At 39.2% G+C, this 20,154-nt stretch overlaps 1 protein-coding gene across 11 annotated transcripts in view; it reads left to right on the top strand.

Moving 5' to 3' along the window:
* LOC102918786 (ATP-binding cassette sub-family G member 3-like) overlaps positions 1-20,154 on the top strand; it is a 184,310-nt gene that overhangs the window by 96,242 nt on the left and 67,914 nt on the right. For 7 of the 11 annotated variants that reach the window (XR_013043071.1, XR_013043072.1, XR_013043070.1 and 4 more), the window contains exon 2: positions 5,275-5,336. The exons of the other annotated variants lie outside the window; for them this stretch is intronic. Coding sequence is in view for 3 of the 7 variants with exons in the window: in XM_076546839.1 (XP_076402954.1) it covers positions 5,275-5,336 (62 nt within the window). In the remaining 4 variants the exon portion in view is untranslated. The remainder of the gene's footprint in view (positions 1-5,274; positions 5,337-20,154) is intronic. 11 annotated transcript variants of the gene reach the window in all.

Raw genomic sequence — 20,154 nt, 5'->3', positions numbered from 1 at the left:
GGGAGGAAAGGGAAGGAGAGATGTTGTAATTAAAATACAATTTCAGAAATAAACAACAACAATAACAAAATAAGTCAGCAAAGTGATAGTTGGTAAAGTGCTGGGAGATGTCTTTCTGTATGCTGTGGATGTATGTTGTCCCATTGGTTAATAAATAAATAAGCTGTTTTGGCCTATGGCAAGGCAGCTTAGAGGCAGGCAGGAAATCTGAGGAGAGAGACAGGAAAGAGGAAGGTGGAGTCGGGAGAGATACCATCCAGCTGCCCAAGGAACAAGTTGCCAGCAGACCGGCAATGCCACCGCCACATGGCAAAATATAGATGAAAAGAAATGGGTTAATTTAAGAGGTAATAGCTAGCTAGCTACCAATAAGCCTGAGCCATAGACCAGAAGTTTGTAATTAATATTAAGCCTCTGAGTCATTATTTTATAAAAACAGCTGCTACCCTGGCAGGACCTGGTGGGACCAAGAAACTTCAGTAACAGAGTCAAGTTTAAAGATTAATGTTCTCTAAGAGCATGTTTCTTTCTATTATTTTTTTAGAGAGAAAAATAAACTATTTCATGAAAAAAAGTACAAAGCTTTGGAAAAGAGGTCTAGGTTTCCTTGTATAGTAGAACACCCTCGCTTCCCAGGACCCTGGGATTCACACTTCTTTTGAGTTAATGAAGGCCACCAAGGTCTCATTCCACCTAACATTGTACTTTAAAAATTCACTGAAGAGTTTTGTCTACAAATGAATGTAAAATACACAGTCGCATAAACATATATTAATCCATCTACACTGAACACTTAAAGATGCACAGCATGTGAATTCTTTCAGAACTAAATCATGTTTAGAAATAATAGAATCTAAACTTGTATTGTTTAGTCATGAAATCACCATGGCAGAGACTACCTCTAGTCTCACAAATGAAATTACAGAATTTATCCACACAAGATGGGAAAGAGTCTCTAACAAGACATGAACCTTGAAGTCTCTAACGTACCTTGAAGAAGTGACAGACAGATGTCAATCGTGATTACACAGCAAGCCTGAAGGAATGACTGTCACAGTGTCTGGACTGACTCCCCACACACTCCTTCAGAGGATCAAAAACTATACTGTCAGCCTGGGTACAACTAGGAAGCTTTACTTCAAAGCATGGGAAGTCACACAGGCCAGTTCCCTGCCTTTGAAAACTGAAACACCACTAGGAATCCCAGAAAGACAGTCTTCACAACACTTCCCCCATTCACATCTCTCTCTGGAACCTTGGCTCCTCAGCAAAGGCTCTCCAGAAACTGTCACTGTTTCTGAAGTGGAAGTCAAATGCCCAGGGGAGCACTGGCTTCATTTTTTGCGGGTAAACACCAATGATGACATCACAGGCACACATCAACAAAACATTAAACTCTATGCAAACAAAACTACCTTATGTTTCTTCTGGAACTGAAAAGAAAGATAATTAATTTTTAAAATAGAAAATAGTTCAGTGGCTATGTTAGGGACTTGTGTATTTTTCCCTTTATGTCTTATTTATCTCAACATATTTTCTCATGAACTAGGTACAGAATAATAATTCTCTTTGAACTATCTGCATCTTGAGGATCTTGACCTTTCTTTTTGTTTTATTTCAAATTGTAAAGCTATAACTAACCACCCTAAGAGTACCAAGGGTGGTTAGTTATAGCTTTACAATTTGAAATAAATTCTCTACACTTAACAACTTCAGACTTAATATTAAAAAAAGCAATTTTGCTCCAGTCCATTTCTTGGGCAGGACAGCCACAGAACACTTTTGGTCCAGGCTGCTGGCTTAGTATTCACTTCTATCCCAAAGCTGATGTGCACACAGAGGAAGTGCACTTGAAGATGCTTGCAGTGTTTCCTTTGGGTAGGAGGCTGTCAACAGCAGAAGGTCCACAGGCACACTGGAGTGCCATGCCAGGGGAGGAAAGGACACCCCAAGAATGAGTAACTGTACCCAGGCACACATTCCACAGGTATCTAGGGTTTTAGCTGTTCAACTCTGACCTCTGACAATGATTAAACAAAGCAGCACACGAAGGCAAAGGCTGATTAGAAATGCCTGCAGGAGAGCTCCTGTCCTCTCCTGTGTGCTCTTAGTGGCCACCTGAGGGCTGAGGTACCAGTCTACTGAGGTACCAGTACCATAAGTCCCTACATGCAGGAGCCAAGGTTTATTGGCCATAGAATGCCATGTGTTTCAATTACCAAAGCCTGTGACTTTTACGACCTTTCTTTCTATTACCTATTTCAAAGAAACAGAAGAAAAGCAAAAAGAGCACATTTCTTAATAAAAAGTAGAGGCATCAAGTCTTCTTTTTAAAAATTATTTTACATACCAACCAATTTCTCCTCCCTCCCCACCCCCCCACTTACTGCTCAGAAAGGGTAAGGCCTCCCATGGGGAGTCAACAAAGTCTGGCATATCAAGTGGAGGGAGGACCAAGCTCCTCCTCCTGGCCTCAAGGCTGAACAAGGCATCCATCATAGGAAATGGGTTCTAAAAAGCCAGCTCTTGACCCAGGGACAGATCCTGGTCCCACGGCTAGGGGCCCCACAAATAGACCAAGGTACACAACTCTCACCTTCATGCAGAGGGCCTAGGTTGGTCCCATGTAGGCTCCCTAGCTGTCATTCTAGAGTTCATGAGCTCACAGTACCTTGGGTCAGCTGTCTCTATGTGTTTCCTCATCATCATGTTGACCCTCTTTGCTCATATAATCCCTTATCCCTCTCTTCCACTGGATTCCTGGGAACTTGACCCAGGGTTTGGCTGTGGATCTCTGCATCTGCTTCCATCAGTTACTGGATGAAGGTTCTGTGATGACAATTAGGGTAGTCACCAATCTGATTACAGGAGAAGGCCAGTCCAGGCACCTTCTCCACTATTGCTAGGAGTCATTTTTGTGGATTCCTGGGAGTTCCTCTGGCACCAGGTTTCTCCCTAACTCCATAATGACTCCCTCTATCAAGATTTCTCTTTCATTGCTTTCTCACTCTGTCTCTCCCTCAGTTGGACCATCCCATTCCCTCATATCCCATCCTGCATCCCCTCCTCTCTACTCTTCCCCATCTGCATTTTATCCAGGAGATCTCATCTATTTCCCCTTCCCATAGCAATCCATGCATCCTTTTTAGAGTCCTCCTTGTAACCTAGATTCTCTGGGGCTGTGAATTTTATCCTGGTTATTCTTTGCTTTACATGTAATATCCACTTATTAATGAATTCATACCATGTTTGTCTTTCTGGGTTTTGGTTACTTCACTCAGGATGATTTTTTTCCCCTAGTTCCATCCATTTGCTTGAAAATTTCATGATATCATTTTTTTTTTAACTGCTGAGTAATACTCCATTGTATAAATGTACCATATTTTCTTTATCCATTCTTTGGTTGAAGGACATCTAGGTTGTTTCCAGGTTCTGGCTATTAAAAATAATGCTGCTATGAACATAGTTGAGCAAGTGTCCTTGTGGTATGATTGAGCATCCTCTGGGTTTATGCTGAAGAATGTTATCACTGGATCTTGAGGTAGACTGGCTCTCATTTTTCAGAGAAACCACCATACTGTTTTCCAAAGTGCCTGTACAAGTTTGCATTCCTAACAGCAGTGGAGGAGTGTTCCCCTTACTCCAAAATAAGCTGTCATCATTGTTTTTGATCTTAGCCATTCTGACAGGTGTAAAAATGGTATCTCAGAATCATTTTGATTTGCATTTCTGTGATGACTAAGGATTTTGAGCAATTCCTTAAATTTCTTTCGGCCTTTTGAGATTCTTCTGTTGAGAATTCTCTGTTTAGATCTGTACCCCATTTTTTAATTGGATTATTTGGTGTTTTGATGTCTAGTTTCTTGAGCTCTTTATATAACTTTATATATTTTGGAGACTAGCCCTCTGTTAGATGTGGCGCTGGTGAAGATCTTTTCCCATTCTGTAGGCTGTCTTTTTGTCTTATTGACCATGTCCTCTGTCTTACAGAAGCTTTTTCAGTTTCAGGAGGTCCCATTTACTAGTTTTTGATCTCTGTGTCTGTGCTACTGGTGTTCTATTCAGGATGAATCTCCTGTGCCAGTATGTTCAGAGTTATTTCCCACTTTCTCTTCTATCAGGTTCATTGTAACTGGATTTATGTTGAGGTCTTTGACCCATCTGGACTTGAGTTTTGTGCATGGTGATAGATATGGATCTATTTGAATTCTTCTACACATCGACATCCAGTTATGCCAGCACCATTTGTTGAAGATGCTTTCTTTATTCCCTTGGACAATTTTCGCTTCTTTGTCAAAAATCAGGTTTTCATAGGTGTGTGGATTAATGTCAGGGTGTTTGATTTGATTCCAATGATGCACCTGTCTGTTTTTATATCAATACTATGCTGTTTTTATTACTCTAGCTCTATAGTAGACTTGAAGTCAGGAATGGTGATACCTCCAGAAGTTCCATTATTGTATAAGATTGTTCTAGCTATCCTGGATTTTTTGTTTTTCCATATGAAGTTGAGTATTGTTCTTTTTAGGTCTGTGAAGGATTGTGTTAGGATTTTGATGGGGATTGCATTAAATCTGTAGCTTGCTTTTGGTAAAATTGACATTTTTTACCTTTTTAATCATACCTATCCAAGAGCATGGAAGATCTTTCTATTCTATTTTACCTTATTCAGTTTCTTTCTTCAAAGACTTAAACCTCTTTTCATACAGGTCTTTCACTTGTTTGGTTAGAGTTACCACAAGATATTTTATATTATTTGTGGCTATTGTAAAGGGTGATGTTTCTCTGATTTCTTTCTCTGCCCTGATTATCATTTGTATATAATAGAGCTACTGATTTTTCTGAGTTAATCTTGTATGTTGTCACATTACTGAAGGTGTTTACCAGCTGTAGGAGTTCCCTGGTAGAATTTTTTGGGTCACTTATGTATACTATCATATCATCTGCAAATAGCAAAAGTTTGATTTCTTCCTTTCCAATTTGTATGCTTTTGATCCTATAGTGTGGTCTTATTGCTCTAGATAGACCTTTGAGTACTATATTGAATAGATATGGAAAGATTGGACAGCCTTGTCTTGTTCCTGATTTTAGTGGAATTGTTTTGAGTTTCTATCCATTTAATTTGATGTTGGCTCTCGGCTTGCCTTTATTATGTTTAGACATGTTCCTTATATCTCTGATCTCTCTAAGACCATTATCATGAAGGGGTGTTGGATTTTGTCAAAGGCTTTTTCAGCATCTAATGAGATGATCATGCATTTTTTTTTCTTTCAGTTTGTTTATATGGTGGGTTACATTGACAGATTTTCATATGTTGAACCATTCCTGCATCGCTGGTAAGAAGCCTACTTGATCATGGTGGATGATACTTTTGATGTGTTTTGTATTAAGTTTGCCAGTATTTTATTGAGTATTTTTGCATCAATGTTCATGAAGGAGATTGGTCTGCAATTCTCTTTCTTTGTTGCATCTTTGTATGGTTTGTGTATCAGGGTAACTGTAGCCTCATAAAAAGCATTTGGCAATGTTCCTTCTGTTTCTGTTGTGTGGAACAATTTGAGGAGTAATGGTATTAGATCTTCCTTGGAATTCTGGTAGAATTCTGCACTGGAACCATCTGGTCTTGGGCTTTTTTTGGTTGGGAGACTTTTAATGACTGCTTCTATTTCCTTAGGGGTAATAAGTCTATTTAAATTGTTCATCTGGTGTTGATTTAATTTGGGTATGTGGTACCTGTCCAAAAAATCATCCATTTCTTTTAGATTTTCTAATTTTGTGGAGTACTGGTTTTTGAAATATGACCTAATTATTCTCTGGATTTCCTTTGTGTCTGTTGTTATGTTTCACTTTTTGTTTGTGATTTTGCTAATTTGGATATTCTCTCTCTGTCTTTTGGTTAGTTTGGATAAGGGTTTGTCTATCTTGTTGATTTTCTCAAAGAACCAAGTCTTGGTTTCGTTGATTCTTTGTACTTTATTTTTGTTTGTACATTGATTAATGTACTGTATTTGTATTTTATTGATTTTAGCCCTCAGTTTTATTATTTCCTGTCATCTACTCCTCCTGTGTGAGTTTGCTTTTTTTTTGTTCTAGAGCTTTCAGGTGTGCCCTAAGTTGCTAGTGTGATATTCCCCCAACTTCTTTATGTGGGCATTTAGTGCTATGAATTTTCCTCTTAGTACTGCTTTCATAGTGTCCCGTAAGTTTGGGTATGTTGTATCTTCATTTTCATTGAATTCTAGGAAGTCTTTAATTTCTTTCTTTCTTTCTTGACCCAGTGGTGATTCAGTTGAACATTATTCAGTTTCCATGAGTTTATTGACTCCTTGTAATTTGTGTTGTTGGATTCTCATTTTAAGCCATGGTGATCCAATAAGATACAGGGGGTTATTCCAATTTTTTTTTAATCTGTTGAGATTTGTTTTGTGACTGAGCATGTGGTCAGTTTTAGAGAAGGTTCCATGAGGTGCTGAGAAGAAGGTATTTTTTTATGTGTTTGCAGATATATATGTCAAACACTTATACACATAAAATAGCACCCATCATTGAAATAACTACACTAGAGAAAACAGCTCTTACCATAACTAGATAAGAGTGAAAAGGAAAGAGAATGAAAAAGCAAAGCAAATAATAACACACACACACACTAATACACAGACACACTGACATAAACACACATACACACACACACACACAGAGACCCAAAATACACACACACACACACACACACACACACACACACACACACACACACACACTCATACACACAAAGACCCAAATGCACTTCCTCTATGATGGAAAATCAAAGTCCAGACCAAGTTCCCTGGCTCAGAGACGGACTACTGAGTTCTCTACACACACTGAAGAGAAGGCATCAGTGTTTATGGCACAGAACAGCAAATATTCATCCACAGACATGACTTCCCTCATTAAATGTATACTATTAAAGAATATTAAAGAACAAATAAAAAACCAAAGTCACCCACCATTATTTTATCCAGCTGCATTTGTCTAGTACGGTTTGATTTATGCAGTCTGCTATACTGATTTTCATTACATATACATTTATAGTCATTTTTAGTAGATTGCTCCAATTATTAATATGCAGTTATCTTTATTTTTCCTAACTTTGGCTGGGTATCTGCTTTGTCAGGTAGGAGCATAGCTTTTGGAGTCTGTTTGCTTAAAATGCAACTTTCCATCCTTGACCTTTTAGTCTTCATATGAGTTGCCAGCTGATTGAGTTTCCTGCTGCAATAAACAATTGGTTATTGTTTTCTGCTTTTCTATGCAGCCTGCCAGGTGCATCCAGCATTGAGACCGTTTATATATAGGTTAGTGTTGAAATGTTTGTACTGAATGAAATCCTATAATTTAGCAGGTTTCTGTTCATCTTTCAATTTTCCATTTTGGTTTCAATTGCTATGTGTTTATTTCTTTTTCTCTCATCTTAGAACTTTGCTGACTCACTCAGTTTGCTTTCTACTGATGTGATAAAACATCATAACCAAAAGCTACTTGGGGAAGAAGAGGTTTATTTGGCTTACACTTCCACATCACAATCCATCCCTGAAAGAAGCCAGGTGGGAACTCAGGCAGGAACTGAATCAGAGACACTGGAGGAATACTATAGCACAAATCTTAAATGGTCTTATTAATAAAAATCAAACCTGAAGCCAGGTATTGGGGTGAATTCTGGACGATCAGAGAAGCAGAACAGGCCACAGCTACCTCACCTTGCCAGTTCCTCAGCTGATCCTGTTTCCTCAGACTGGAAGCTTCTGAGTCCTCATCTGAATGGATTGCTCCTAAAAGCCTGAAAGCTTAACCAGTCTCTAGTTCCTGGTCCTCACGACTTATATACCTTTCTGGTTTCTGCCCTCACTTCCTGGGATTAAAGGCTCACTTTTTGGGGTTAAAGGTGTGTGTCACCATGCCTGGCTGTTTCCAGTGTGGCTTTAAACTCACAGAGATCCAGGTGGATATATGCCTCTGGAATGCTAGGATTAAAGGCATGTGTGCCACCATTTTCTGGCCTCTGTATCTAGTGGCTGTTCTATTCTCTGACCCCAGATAAGTTTATTAGAGGGCACAATATTTTGGGGAACACAATATCACCACAGAATATGGCTACTAGTTTTTCCTCACTGTTTGCTTAGCCTGCTTTCTTAAACATTCCAGGACCTAAAAGTGGGCTTGGCCATTCCATATCAATCATCAATCAAGAAAATGCCCCACATACTCCCCAAGCTGATGGAGGCAATTCCTCAGCTGAGGATTCTTCTTCCCAGATGACTCCAGTGTGTATCAAGTTGACAAAAAACCAACCAGCACACTTACTGAGTTAATACTGTTGATTCCTGAGAACTGCAGGAGTTATTTTCTCCTGAGCTCTTGGGATTGTAGCTTTCTGTCTTCTCCCTTTGTGATTTTATTTTCCTGTGAGTGTTTTCCTCACTGCAGCCTCAGTGGTCAGCATTGCTTTAGTTATGTTCATCCTGAAGGTCTTTACAAATTTGCTGTAGTCACACTGGTTGTCAGCTAATTTCTTTGAGTGCTCAAAATACATAGGTCCAAGTTCTGGCCTTTAGCATTTCTGTGAAGGGATGTGCTGTTGTTCTGATTGGTTTGCCAAACTGGCACTTTCTTAATAACCTGGCTTTTCTCTTAGTATCTTCCAGCATTCTTTTCTTGTTCTGCACTCTCTACATTTTACCAAGAGTGTAATATGAAAAGATTATTTTCCTTTTTTTGGATGTTACTAGACAATTAAGCAAACTTTTGTTGAAGCTTACATTGTGGTACAGAAATACATTTCAACTGATTCAAAGCCCAACACCAATGAAAAGAAATTATGGCACCCAAATTTCCTCTTCTGCAATCAAATAGGATCACTATTTGATCTACTGTTGGTCTTCTAGGCTTTTCCCACAAGAACATATGCAAATTTCAACATTAGCATTTGTAATTCTGTAAGATGAGGGAATCAGACCTCAAACCAACAAAGTCTACTGGGTTACAAAATCGAGCTTAAATAAGCACTGGTTTTCCAACTAGCAGTTCAAACATTAGGTGCTGCGCTCATTACAGTCAGACTGATAAAGCTGATTGGAGGCTTCCCCCATGAAGCATTCAATCAACAGCATGATTAAAGTAACAATCCAGACAGTGTTCCAACCACTTGATTTCAAACCAAGTAGATTCTATGTTTAGAAACGCTAAAAAAAATATTTCATTATAAATACGGAAGGAACAGAACATCACTGCATCAGTCCAGAAACTACCAAGAAAACAGTATGAAGGCAATAAAGAGGAAATTTAGTTCATTTTGCTCCTCTCCCAGCTGTTTAAATCCCACAATAGCTGCAAATGCCACTAACATGCCAACTCTTGAAAGCCTGTATTTCTAGTCCCATTAAATATTTCAGAATATTGTGTTCTTTTGTGTTCATACATTTACTTCCTGGCTGAGTAACCTGGGTAGTCCTCACTCTGGACAGTCGTTCATTGGATCATGTGAACACCATGGTGAACGAAGACCACACAGGAACAGGGGAAGTCAGAACAGCTCACATGCATCACAAAAAAAAAAAAAAAAAAAAAAAATTACAACTTCTAAGTCACAGATGGAAATGCCACAGACTCTCCTTTGAGTCAAATTTTCTTTTAGTAGAAATTGGTGGCAATAGGTTAAAAGTTGACTGCACGTACTGAGGTCAGAATGTCTAGGATTAAATATCTGCTTTGACTTAGTGGACTTCCTCTCGTCACTACTTAATAAGTCAGTGAAGGCATGGCAGGTCCTCCATTAAAGCTAATTAAAGTGCACCACACAGCCGACCGGTTCAATCAAGGTTTTATTTTATGGATTCTCTCTGTTAACCACCCCTGGAGACTGAATTCTTTTTTTTTTTTATATTTTATTTTACAATACCATTCAGTTCTACATATCAGCCATGGGTTCCCCTATTCTCCCCCCTCCCACCCCCTACCCTAACTCTTAGCCTACCCTCCATTCCCACCTCCTCCAGGACAAGTCCTCCCCCGAGGACTGCCATCAGCCTGGTAGACTCAGTCCAGGGAGGTCCAGTCCCTTCCTCCCAGACTGAGCCAAGTGTCCCTGCATAAGCTCCAGGTTTCAAACAGCCAACGCATGCAATGAGCACAGGACTTGATCCCACTGCCAAGTTGCCTCCCAAACTGATCAAGCCAATCAACTGTCTCAACTATTCAGAGGATCTGATCCAGCTGGGGGCCCCTCAGCCTTTGGTTCATAGTTCATGTGTTTCCATTCATTTGGCTATTTTTTTTCAATAATTGAGTAAAACTAAAATTTATTATAAGCCACAGTCATCCTAGGAACCCCCATGCTATATATATAGCCTCCATGGTTCTATGGGTTGTGGTCTGATTGTTCTTTATTTTATATCTAGAATCCACCTATGAGTGAGTACATACCATAACTGTCTTTCTGGGTTTGGGTTACCTCACTCAGGATGATTTTTTCTAGTTCCATCCATTTGCCTGCAAATTTCATGCTTTCATTGTTTTTCTCTGCTGAGCAGTACTCCATTGTGTATATGTACCACATTTTTTTCATCCATTCTTCAGTTGACGGGCATCTAGGTTGTTTCCAGGTTCTGGCTATTACAAATAGTGCTGCTATGAACATAGCTGAGCATGTATCTTTATGGTATGAATCAGCATTCCTTGGGTATATGCCCAAGAGTGGGATGGCTGGGTCTTTAGGTAGTTCGATTCCTAATTTTCTGAGAAACCGCCATACTGATTTCCACAGTGGTTGTACAAGTTTGCATTCCCACCAAGGGTGGAGGAGTGTTCCCTTTGCTCCACATCCTCTCCAACATTGGTTGTCATTGGTGTTTTTGATCCTAGCCATTCTAACAGGTGTAAGGTGGTATCTCAGAGTCGTTTTGATTTGCATTTCTCTGATGTTGAGCTGAGGATGTTGAGCATTTCTTTAAATGTCTTTCAGCCATTTGTGATTCTTGTTTTGTGAATTCTCTGTTTAGCTCTTTAGCCCATTTTTTAATTGGACTGTTCAGTACTTTGATGTCTAGTTTCTTGAGTTCTTTATATACTGTGGAGATCAATCCTCTGTCAGATGTGGATTGGTGAAGATCTTTTCCCAGTCTGTTGGATGTCTTTTTGTCTTATTGATTGTGTCTTTTGTCCTGCAAAAGCTTCTCAGTTTCGAGAGGTCCCATTTATTAATTGTTGTGCTCAGGGTCTGTGCTGTTGGTGTTTTATTTAGGAAATGGTCTCTGGTGCCAATGCGTTCAAGAGTGCTTCCTACTTTCTTTTCTATTAAGTTTAGTGTAACTGGATTTATGTTGAGGTCTTTGATCCACTTGGACTTGAGTTTTGTGCATGGTGACAGATATGGATCTATTTGTAATCTTTTACATATTGACATCCAGTTATGCCAGCACCATTTGTTGAAGATACTTTCTTTGTTCCATTGTATAGTTTTGGCTCCTTTGTCAAACAACAGGTGTTCATATGTGCATGGATTAATGTCAGGGTCTTCAATTCGATTCCATTGGTCCATATGTCGGTTTTAATACCAGTACCAAGCTGTTTTTATTACTATAGCTCTATAGTAGAGTTTGAGGTCCGGGATGGTGATGCCTGCAAGGGTTGCTTTATCATATAGGATTCTTTTAGCTATCCTGTGTCTTTTATTTTTCCATATGAAGTTGAGTATTTTTCTTTCCAAGTCTGTGAAGAATTGTGTTGGGATTTTGATGGGGATTGCATTGAATCTGTAGATTGATTTTGGTAAGATTGCCATTTGTACTATGTTAATCCTACCTATCCATGAACATGGGAGATCCTTCCATTTTCTGATATCTTTTTCAATTTCTTTTTTTAGAGATTTAAAGTTCTTATCAAAAAGGTCCTTCACTTGTTTTTAGTGTTATCCCAAGGTATTTTATATTATTTGTGGCTATTGTAAAGGGTGATGTTTCTCTGACTTCTTTCTCAGCCCTTTTATCATTTGTGTATAGGCGGGCTACTGATTTTTTTGAGTTGATCTTGTATCCTGCTACTTTACTGAAGGAGTTTATCAGCTGTAGGAGTTCCCTGGTAGAGTTTTTGGGGTCACTTATGTATACTATCATATCATCTGCAAATAGTGAAAGTTCGACTTCTTCCTTGCCAATTTGTATTCCTTTGATCTCCTTTTGTTGTCTTATTGCTCTAGCTAGAACTTCTAGTACTATATTGAATAAATATGGGGAGAGTGGACAGCCTTGTCTTGTTCCTGAATTTAGTGGTATCGCTTTGAGTTTCTCTCCATTTAATTTGATGTTTGCTGTTGGCTTGCTATAAATTGCTTTTATTATGTTTAGAAATGTTCCTTGTATTCCTGATCTTTCTAAGACCTTTATCATGAAGGGGTGTTGGATTTTGTCAAAGGCTTTTTCAGCATCTAAGGAGATGATCATATGGTTTTTTTTTCTTTCAGTTTGTTTATATGGTGTATTACATTGACTGATTTTCGTATGTTGAACCATCCTTGCATCCCTGGGATGAATCCTACTTGGTCGTGATGGATGATTGTTTTGATGTATTCTTGGATTCGGTTTGCCAATATTTTGTTGAGTATTTTTGCATCAATGTTCATGAGGGAGATTGATCTGTAGTTCTCTTTCTTTGTTGCATCTTTGTGTGGTTTGGGTATCAGGGTAATTGTAGCCTCATAAAAAGAGTTTGGTAGTGTTCCTTCTGTTTCTATTGTGTGGAACACTTTGAAGAGGATTAGTATTAGTTCTTTGAAAGTCTGGTAGAATTCTGCACTGAAACCATCTGGTCCTGGGCTTTTTTTGGTTGGGAGACTTTTGATGACTGTTTCTATTTCTTTAGGGGTTATTGGTCTATTTCAATGGTTTATCTGGTCTTGATTTAATTTTCCTATGTGGTATTTATCCAGAAAATTGACCAATTCTTCCTGGTTTTCCATTTTTGTGGAGTACAGGTTTTTGAAGTATGATCTGATTCTCTGGATTCTCTGGATTTCCTCGTTGTCTGTTGTTATGTCTCCCTTTTCATTTCTGATTTTGTGAATTTGGGTGCTCCCTCTTTGCCTTTTGGTTAATTTGGCTAGGGGTTTGTCTATCTTGTTGATTTTTTCAACGAACCAATTCTTTGTTTCATTGATTTTTTTGTATTGTTCTCTTGTTTTCTATTTCGTTGATTTCAGCCCTCAATTTGATTATTTCCTGGCATCTATTTCTCCTGGGTGAGTTTGTTTCTTTTTGTTCAAGAGCTTTCAGTTGTGCTGTTAATTCATTCATATGGGATTGCTCCATCTTCTTTATGTGTGCATTTAGAGCTATGAATTTTCCTCTTAGCGCTGCTTTCATAGTGTCCTATAAGTTTGGGTATGTTGTACTTTCATTTTCATTGAATTCTAGGAAATCTTTAATTTCTTTCTTTATTTCTTCCTTGACCCATTGATGTTTCAGGTGGGCATTATTCAGTTTCCATGAGTTTGTGGGTTTTCTATAATTTTTGTTGTTGTTGAGGTCTAACTTTAAGGCTTGGTGGTCTGATAAGATACAGGAAGTTATTCCAATTTTTTTTGTATCTGTTGAGATTTGTTTTGTGTCCAAGCATGTGGTCAATTTTTGAGAAGGTTCCATGGGGTGCTGAGAAGAAGGTATATTCTTTTGTGTTAGGATGGAATATTCTGTAGATATCTATTAAGTCCATTTGAAACATAACATCTGTTAGGTCCTTTATTTCTTTGTTAAGTTTCAGTGTGGTAGATCTATCTTTTGGTGAGAGTGGTGTGTTAAAATCTCCCACTACTAATGTGTGGGGTTTGATGTGCGTTTTCAACTTTAGTAGTGTTTCTTTTATGAATGTGGGTGCTTTTGTATTTGGAGCATAAATGTTTAGAATCGAGACTTTATCTTGGTGGATTTTTCCCGTGATAAAAATGTTAATGTCTATCCTGGTCTCTTTTGATTGATTTTAGTTTGAAGTCTATTTTATTAGATATTAGGATAGCTACACCAGCTTGTTTCTTAGGTCCATTTGCTTGGAAAGCCTTTTCCCAGCCTTTACTCGGAGGTAGTATCTGTCTTTGGAGTTAAGATGTGTTTCTTGTATGCAGCAAATGGATGGGTCCTGTTTTCTTATCCATTCTGTTAGCCTGTGTCTTTTTATAGGTGAGTTGAGACCATTGATATTGATGGATATTAATGACCAGTGATTGTTAATTCATGTTATTTTTTGTGGTTGTGTTTTGTTGTCCTTCTGTGGTGTATGTTGGTGTGGGATTATCTATTTTGCTTGATTTTTCATGGATGTGTTTAGCTTCTTTGGGTTGAATTTTCCCTTGTAGTGCTTTCTGTAGGGCTGGGTTTGTGGACAGATATTGATTAAATCTGGTTTTATCTTGGAATATTTTATTTACTCTGCCTATGGTGATTGAGAGTTTTGCTGGGTATAATAGTCTGGGTTGGCATCTGTGGTCTCTTAGTGTCTGCATGAGGTTTGTCCATGATCTTCTAGCTTTCATAGTCTCTATTGAGTAGTCTGGTGTTATTCTGATGGATTTGCCTTTATATGTTACTTTGTCTTTTTCCTTTGCAGCTCTTAATATTTTTCCTTTGTTCTGTGTGTTTAGTGTTTTGATTATTAGGTGGAGAGGGGATTTTTTTTTTTTTTTTTTTTTTTTTTTTTTTTTTTTTGATCCAGCCTATTTGGTGTTCTGTAAGCTTCTTGTATCTTCATAGGTATTTCTTTCTTAGGTTAGGAAAGTTTTCTTCTATGATTTTGTTGAATATATTTTCTGTGCCTTTGAGTTGGTATTCTTCTCCTTCTTCTATCCCTATTATTCTTAGGTTTGGTCTTTTCATGGTGTCCCAAATTTCCTGGATGTTTTGTGTTACAACTTTTTTGTCTTTAGTGTTTTCTTTGACTGACGTATCTATTTTCTCTATCGTGTCTTCAGTGTCAGAGATTCTCTGTTCCATCTCTTGCAATTGGTTGGTTATGCTTGTTTCTGTAGTTCCTGTTCGTTTAGTCAGGATTTCTATTTCCAGCATTCCCTCAGCATGTGTTTTCTTTATTGTCTCAAATTCCTTTTTCAGATCTTGGAATGTTTCTTTCATCTGTTTAATTGCTTTTTCTTGGCTTGATTTGATTTCTTCCCATTTTTTTTGTTTGTTTTTTCTTCCATTTCTTTAAGGGAGTTTTTTATTTCCTCTTTAATGGAGTTTTTCATTTCCTCTTCAAGGGAAGTTTTTATTTCCTCTTTAAGGGAGTTTTTCATTTCCTCTTTAAGGAAAGTTTTTATTTCCTCTTTAAGGTAGCTTTTCATTTTCTCTTTAAGGAAAGTTTTTATTTCCTCTTTGAGGGAGTGTTTTATTTCTTCTTTAAGGGCCTCTATCATCTTCTTAAAGTCATTTTTAGGGTTGATTTCTTCTGTTTCTTCTGTCATGGTATGTTCAGGTCTTGCAGGTGTAGAATCACTAGGTTCTGATGTTGCCATATAGGTCTTTATGTTGTTGCCTGTATTTTTGCACTGGCGTCTACTCATCTCTTCCTCTGTGCGGTGCAGGTGGTGTCTGTGTCTGAGAGTGCCTCTCTTGTTCTAATTTTTAGTCTTGGTTTAGTAGGGGTTCTTGCTTAAATTGGTGCTATTGGGCTATTTCTTCAGGGGCAGTTGATTTCAGTTGGTGAATTATATACTTATGATTCTGGTGATCTGGTTTGGTGGCTGGGTAGCGCCTTCTTCTGTGTTCCCAGGTCACGTTTTGTTCATTTGTCAACTCCTCAGCTGATCTTGTTTCTTCAGATTTCAAATTGTAAGCATCTGAATTCTCTCCCAGATGGGTTTCAGCTGAACAGGGTAGTCTCATCAATACCTCCAAGTTGTTGGGTTTCAAAGGATCAGCAGCTGGGCCTTGGGTTGTCCTCAGACGGAGTGTTCAGATTCGTTCTGGTTCCGCCCCACGGAGATAGCTTCTTCCCCAGGTGTTGGGGTTAGGGGCGTCCCTGTTCCAAGCTGCGTCTGCTTGTCTCTGTCCCTGAACCTGTCTACCTCTGCGGTCTGCCACGGGGCCTATATGTCCCTGTCAGCTGCTGCTGGGCCCGTCTACTGAGACTGAATTCTTTTCATGTAATACATTCAGTTTTGTCATTTATCTTCCACAGTTCATGCCAATAAGGAGGCCACATTCTTATGTCTTAAAAAAGATTAAGCCAGGGACCATCTAAAAATCCTACCTGGGGTATAATAAACATCTTGATTGCCAGTGCTATGTTCAATGATTACAATTTTGTTTTTTACCAGTTTTGCTAAGAAGCAGCAACAGCAGCAGAGTTGATTAAGAAAAATGAAGAAGAAAATACACAAAAAAAGAAGACACACAGGAGGTGGTGGCTGCTTTCTGTTGACACTGGGGCTGTGCTCTCCATGACCACCACCTTGTAGTTGTAGAAAGCCCTAGGTCTATTGATAGTGTGATCATTTTGAAGTGTATGCATTATTATATCAAGGAGTTAGGTATCTTGCATGAATGCTCTCCTCTGTGTTTACGTGTTCTATGCCACTCTTGCTGTGGAATTGAAGTGCATGTAGAAAAGGACTTTGACTGTATGAATCCTTACGACACTTGTGAAAATGATTCTATTTGGTTTATGCACAGTGTAATGTTTCTGCAGGCATTGTCCAAAATCTGCCACAGACAAGGCTTTCGTCCTCATTAGATGCTGGCCTCAGCTGACCATCTGTGACTGGTCTATTCAATTGCTGCCAGAGTTTTTACATCCAGTTACCTCCACTTTCTAGAGCATATTCTCTACTAATGTTATTCAAGACCAATTTTTACTTCATACAGGTGTTTTATGCAATGGCAATTAAAGTTTTTCTTCCACAAGTTGAGTCCTTGTAAGAAAATGCTGATTCCGGTTATTGTTTTGTGTTCTGCTGTATTAATAGTTGTTCCTGCTTTTATAGTCTTGTGATTGATTTCTTCTCTCACCACGGTGTCCTCCCTCAACTCAGTGCTCCCCCCATGAAAGCAATATTCGGTTATACAGGGCTTATATAGTAATCTTAAGATTATTTTCTGTTTATAGTTATGTGGTGGTCTAAATTACCTCTGTACCTGGACGTCCTAATCTTTCAATAGATACAGAACATTTTATGACATTGCTTAAATGAATAGGTTTTCCATATATTTAGTCTCTACTTTAGTATTCTATTCAAAATAATGTTTCTGTTTGGTCTGTCTGTTATGTCCTGGAGGTCATCATAATTTTCTTTATTCCTCTCTGAAATCAATAACTCATTAACCTTTGAGGCCCTGATATTTTATCTTTCAGTTAATTTAGTCTGTTGATGATGCTTTCTCCTGAATTTTAAAAAATTTATTTGCACTTTTTCAAAATTTTCATTTGTAAAAATTTTCTATTATCACTCATATCCTATATTGTTTTGCTTATTTCCTTCAGCTGTGTATCTTTTTGAAGTTTCAATCCTTTTAATGTTAACTCTTGAAAGATTTCTTCTGCACTTTACCTAATTAAATGTTTCCATTCTGTTGCTGTCGTGTTGTGATCATTTGTTTCCTCACATTCTTGTGTTTTGTTGTTGGAGTTTGTTCACCTGTGGGAGTGAATCTATTTTACACATCAATGTGAGGATTTATTGTTAAGCTTCCTTCTAGAGAGGACTTAATCCCCAGCACTGGTCACAGTGCAGGAAATAAACCACAGTAACAATACCGGCACAAATTTCCCACAATAATGAGATATGGACAGGAGGTGGTGATGCACACTTTTAATCCCAGCACTCAGGAGGCAGAGGCAATATAAGGCCAGCCTGGTCTACAGAATGAGTGTAGTGTGTGTCGTGTCCTTCCTCCCTCCCCCCGCAGCTAGGGCTTCCCAGAGAAACTCTGTCTCAAATAAACAACAAAAAGGTGTAGAAAATAAGATTAGAAAAACAAAAAGTAGAATAAGAGAAAAGAGCAAGAGATTAAAACAATATAGTACCAGAGCATCATTCACACTAAAGAACTTTTTTGTATACTCTTTGCCACTGCTAGCCCTAGAGGTCTTTGCAGCCTGTAGTCCAGGTAGGCACTGTTTGTGGGTTTGTCTAAACAAAGCCTTGTCTCCCAGATGCTTTGGGGGAAGTGGGGATCCCAAACAGAGCATGGAGTTCTGTAATGGAGAGAAGTCCTGGGAGCTGAGCTGTGAGCCTAAGCATTTTCAGATCCTATCTGGCAGTAAACTGTGTGATACTGTGTTCCCCAATATATTGTGCACCTTAATAAACTTATCTGGGGTCAGAGAACAGAACAGCTGCTGAACAGACATAGAGGCCAGAAAATGGTAGCACACACGCCTTTAATCCTAGCATTCTGAAGGCAGAGATCCATCTGGATCTCTGTGATTTCAAAGCCACACTGGAAACAGCCAGGCATGGTGACACACGCCTTTAATCCCAGGAAGTGATGGCAGGAAGCAGAAAGGTATATAAGGAGTGAGGACCAGGAACTAGAGCTTTTAGGCTTCTGAGCAGCAGTTCAGCTGAGATCCATTCGGATGAGGATACAGAGGCTTCCACTTTGAGATCAGCTGACCACTTTGAGATCAGCTGAGGAGTTGTTGAGGTGAGGTTAGCTGTGGCTTGTTCTGTTTCTCTGATCTTTCAGCATTCACCCCTTATAAGATTCATGTTACAGCAAACCACCAGGCAATAAGGAAGAGTCTATGGAAATTGAATAATACTTTCACTGGGGTTCTGACTTCTCAGCCCTTGTCTGCTGCACACAAATTGCAGCATGAGGCAGTTTCACAAACCAAAGAATCTTTCAGCCACCTGCTCAGAACTCTCAGGCTCAGCAGTCATCCACAGGAGCCATGTCATTCCCGGTACAGGAGGCAGGGCTGCCTGTCCTCAGGCCTCCACAGCCTGAGCTATGAGTGTGTCTGTCAGTCACTCCCACCTGCACGGCTGTGCCTCATGGCTGCCCACCACCCAGTGCATCCCAGGGCACCGTGACATGTGCTTGATGGTTTTGGATCCCTACCACAGCTCAAACTCAGAGAACAGAAGCTCCTGGTTCTAGCACTGTGAGAGACCGAGTGTGTAGAGCTTGGGCTGTGCCTAGCCATGTTCCTTTGTATTACATAGGACAGTAGTTTTCAGAGTGTGCCTTGCCTTGAGTGACTCTATTTTGTACTGCAGTGGTTTGCTTCATTTTGAAAGCAAATGCTGATACAACATGACTCTGTAACTTATGTGTATAAGTGTCCAGCACAGATAGTAAAACATAGATTGATAAATAACTTATTAATACAAATACCTACCTATAAGCATATCAAGCTGGGAACATCTAGACCCATGGATGTTTGAAGACCTTGCCTAAGAAATCAAGCTTGTGTCCTTGTCCAGAACACCAGAGCAATAAGCGCTGTCATGCCCTCACTTGGATTGCATCCACTGAACCATCATCAGGCCACCTGAGGTTTGCATAACTAGACACAAGGCAACAGACTCTCAACTCTGACCCCAGGACTTCTGCTCACCATGACCACATAAGTGAAGAGGCTCACTTGAGCTCCCATTTGTTCAGACCCCTTATGCCTGGAGTCAGCTCTGAGGTGTGGAGCAATCTGCCCCTTGAACCCTCTCTGGATCTTGAACTGACACTGTGCCTTGAACCAATTGAGTATTTATTGGCCACCCTGTTCTAGAACAGCTCTCTCTGCTGCACTTGTATCAACTCTGTTTTTCCTTCCACAACTCTGCTTTAACCTTGCACCACTGTAACCATTCTTGATACTGTGTATCACTGTGTTCAATAGAGTCTGTGATCTGAGAGGCAATAGTGGTCACTCAGATGGGAAGGAACCAGTTTACACTTGCCAAAAGCACAAGTCTCAAAAACAAAACAAAACAAAACAAACAAACAAACAAAAAACAAAAGTGCCTGTGAAATGAAAGGCAAGAAAGTTGATGCAGCTTGTGAATGCATTGTTCTTCAATAATCTGACATGTGAACAACATAAGTGTATCCATGCATGTTTTTCCCATGGCATCCCCATGACAGTGACTGGTTCAATGATTTATCCCAGTACTGCTCTGCCATGCAGGAGGAG

The sequence above is a fragment of the Peromyscus maniculatus genome, chromosome 10, assembly GCF_049852395.1.
Source record: "Peromyscus maniculatus bairdii isolate BWxNUB_F1_BW_parent chromosome 10, HU_Pman_BW_mat_3.1, whole genome shotgun sequence".
In the NCBI taxonomy this organism is placed as follows: Eukaryota; Metazoa; Chordata; class Mammalia; order Rodentia; family Cricetidae; genus Peromyscus; species Peromyscus maniculatus.
This window is presented reverse-complemented; position numbering and strand designations above follow the sequence as displayed.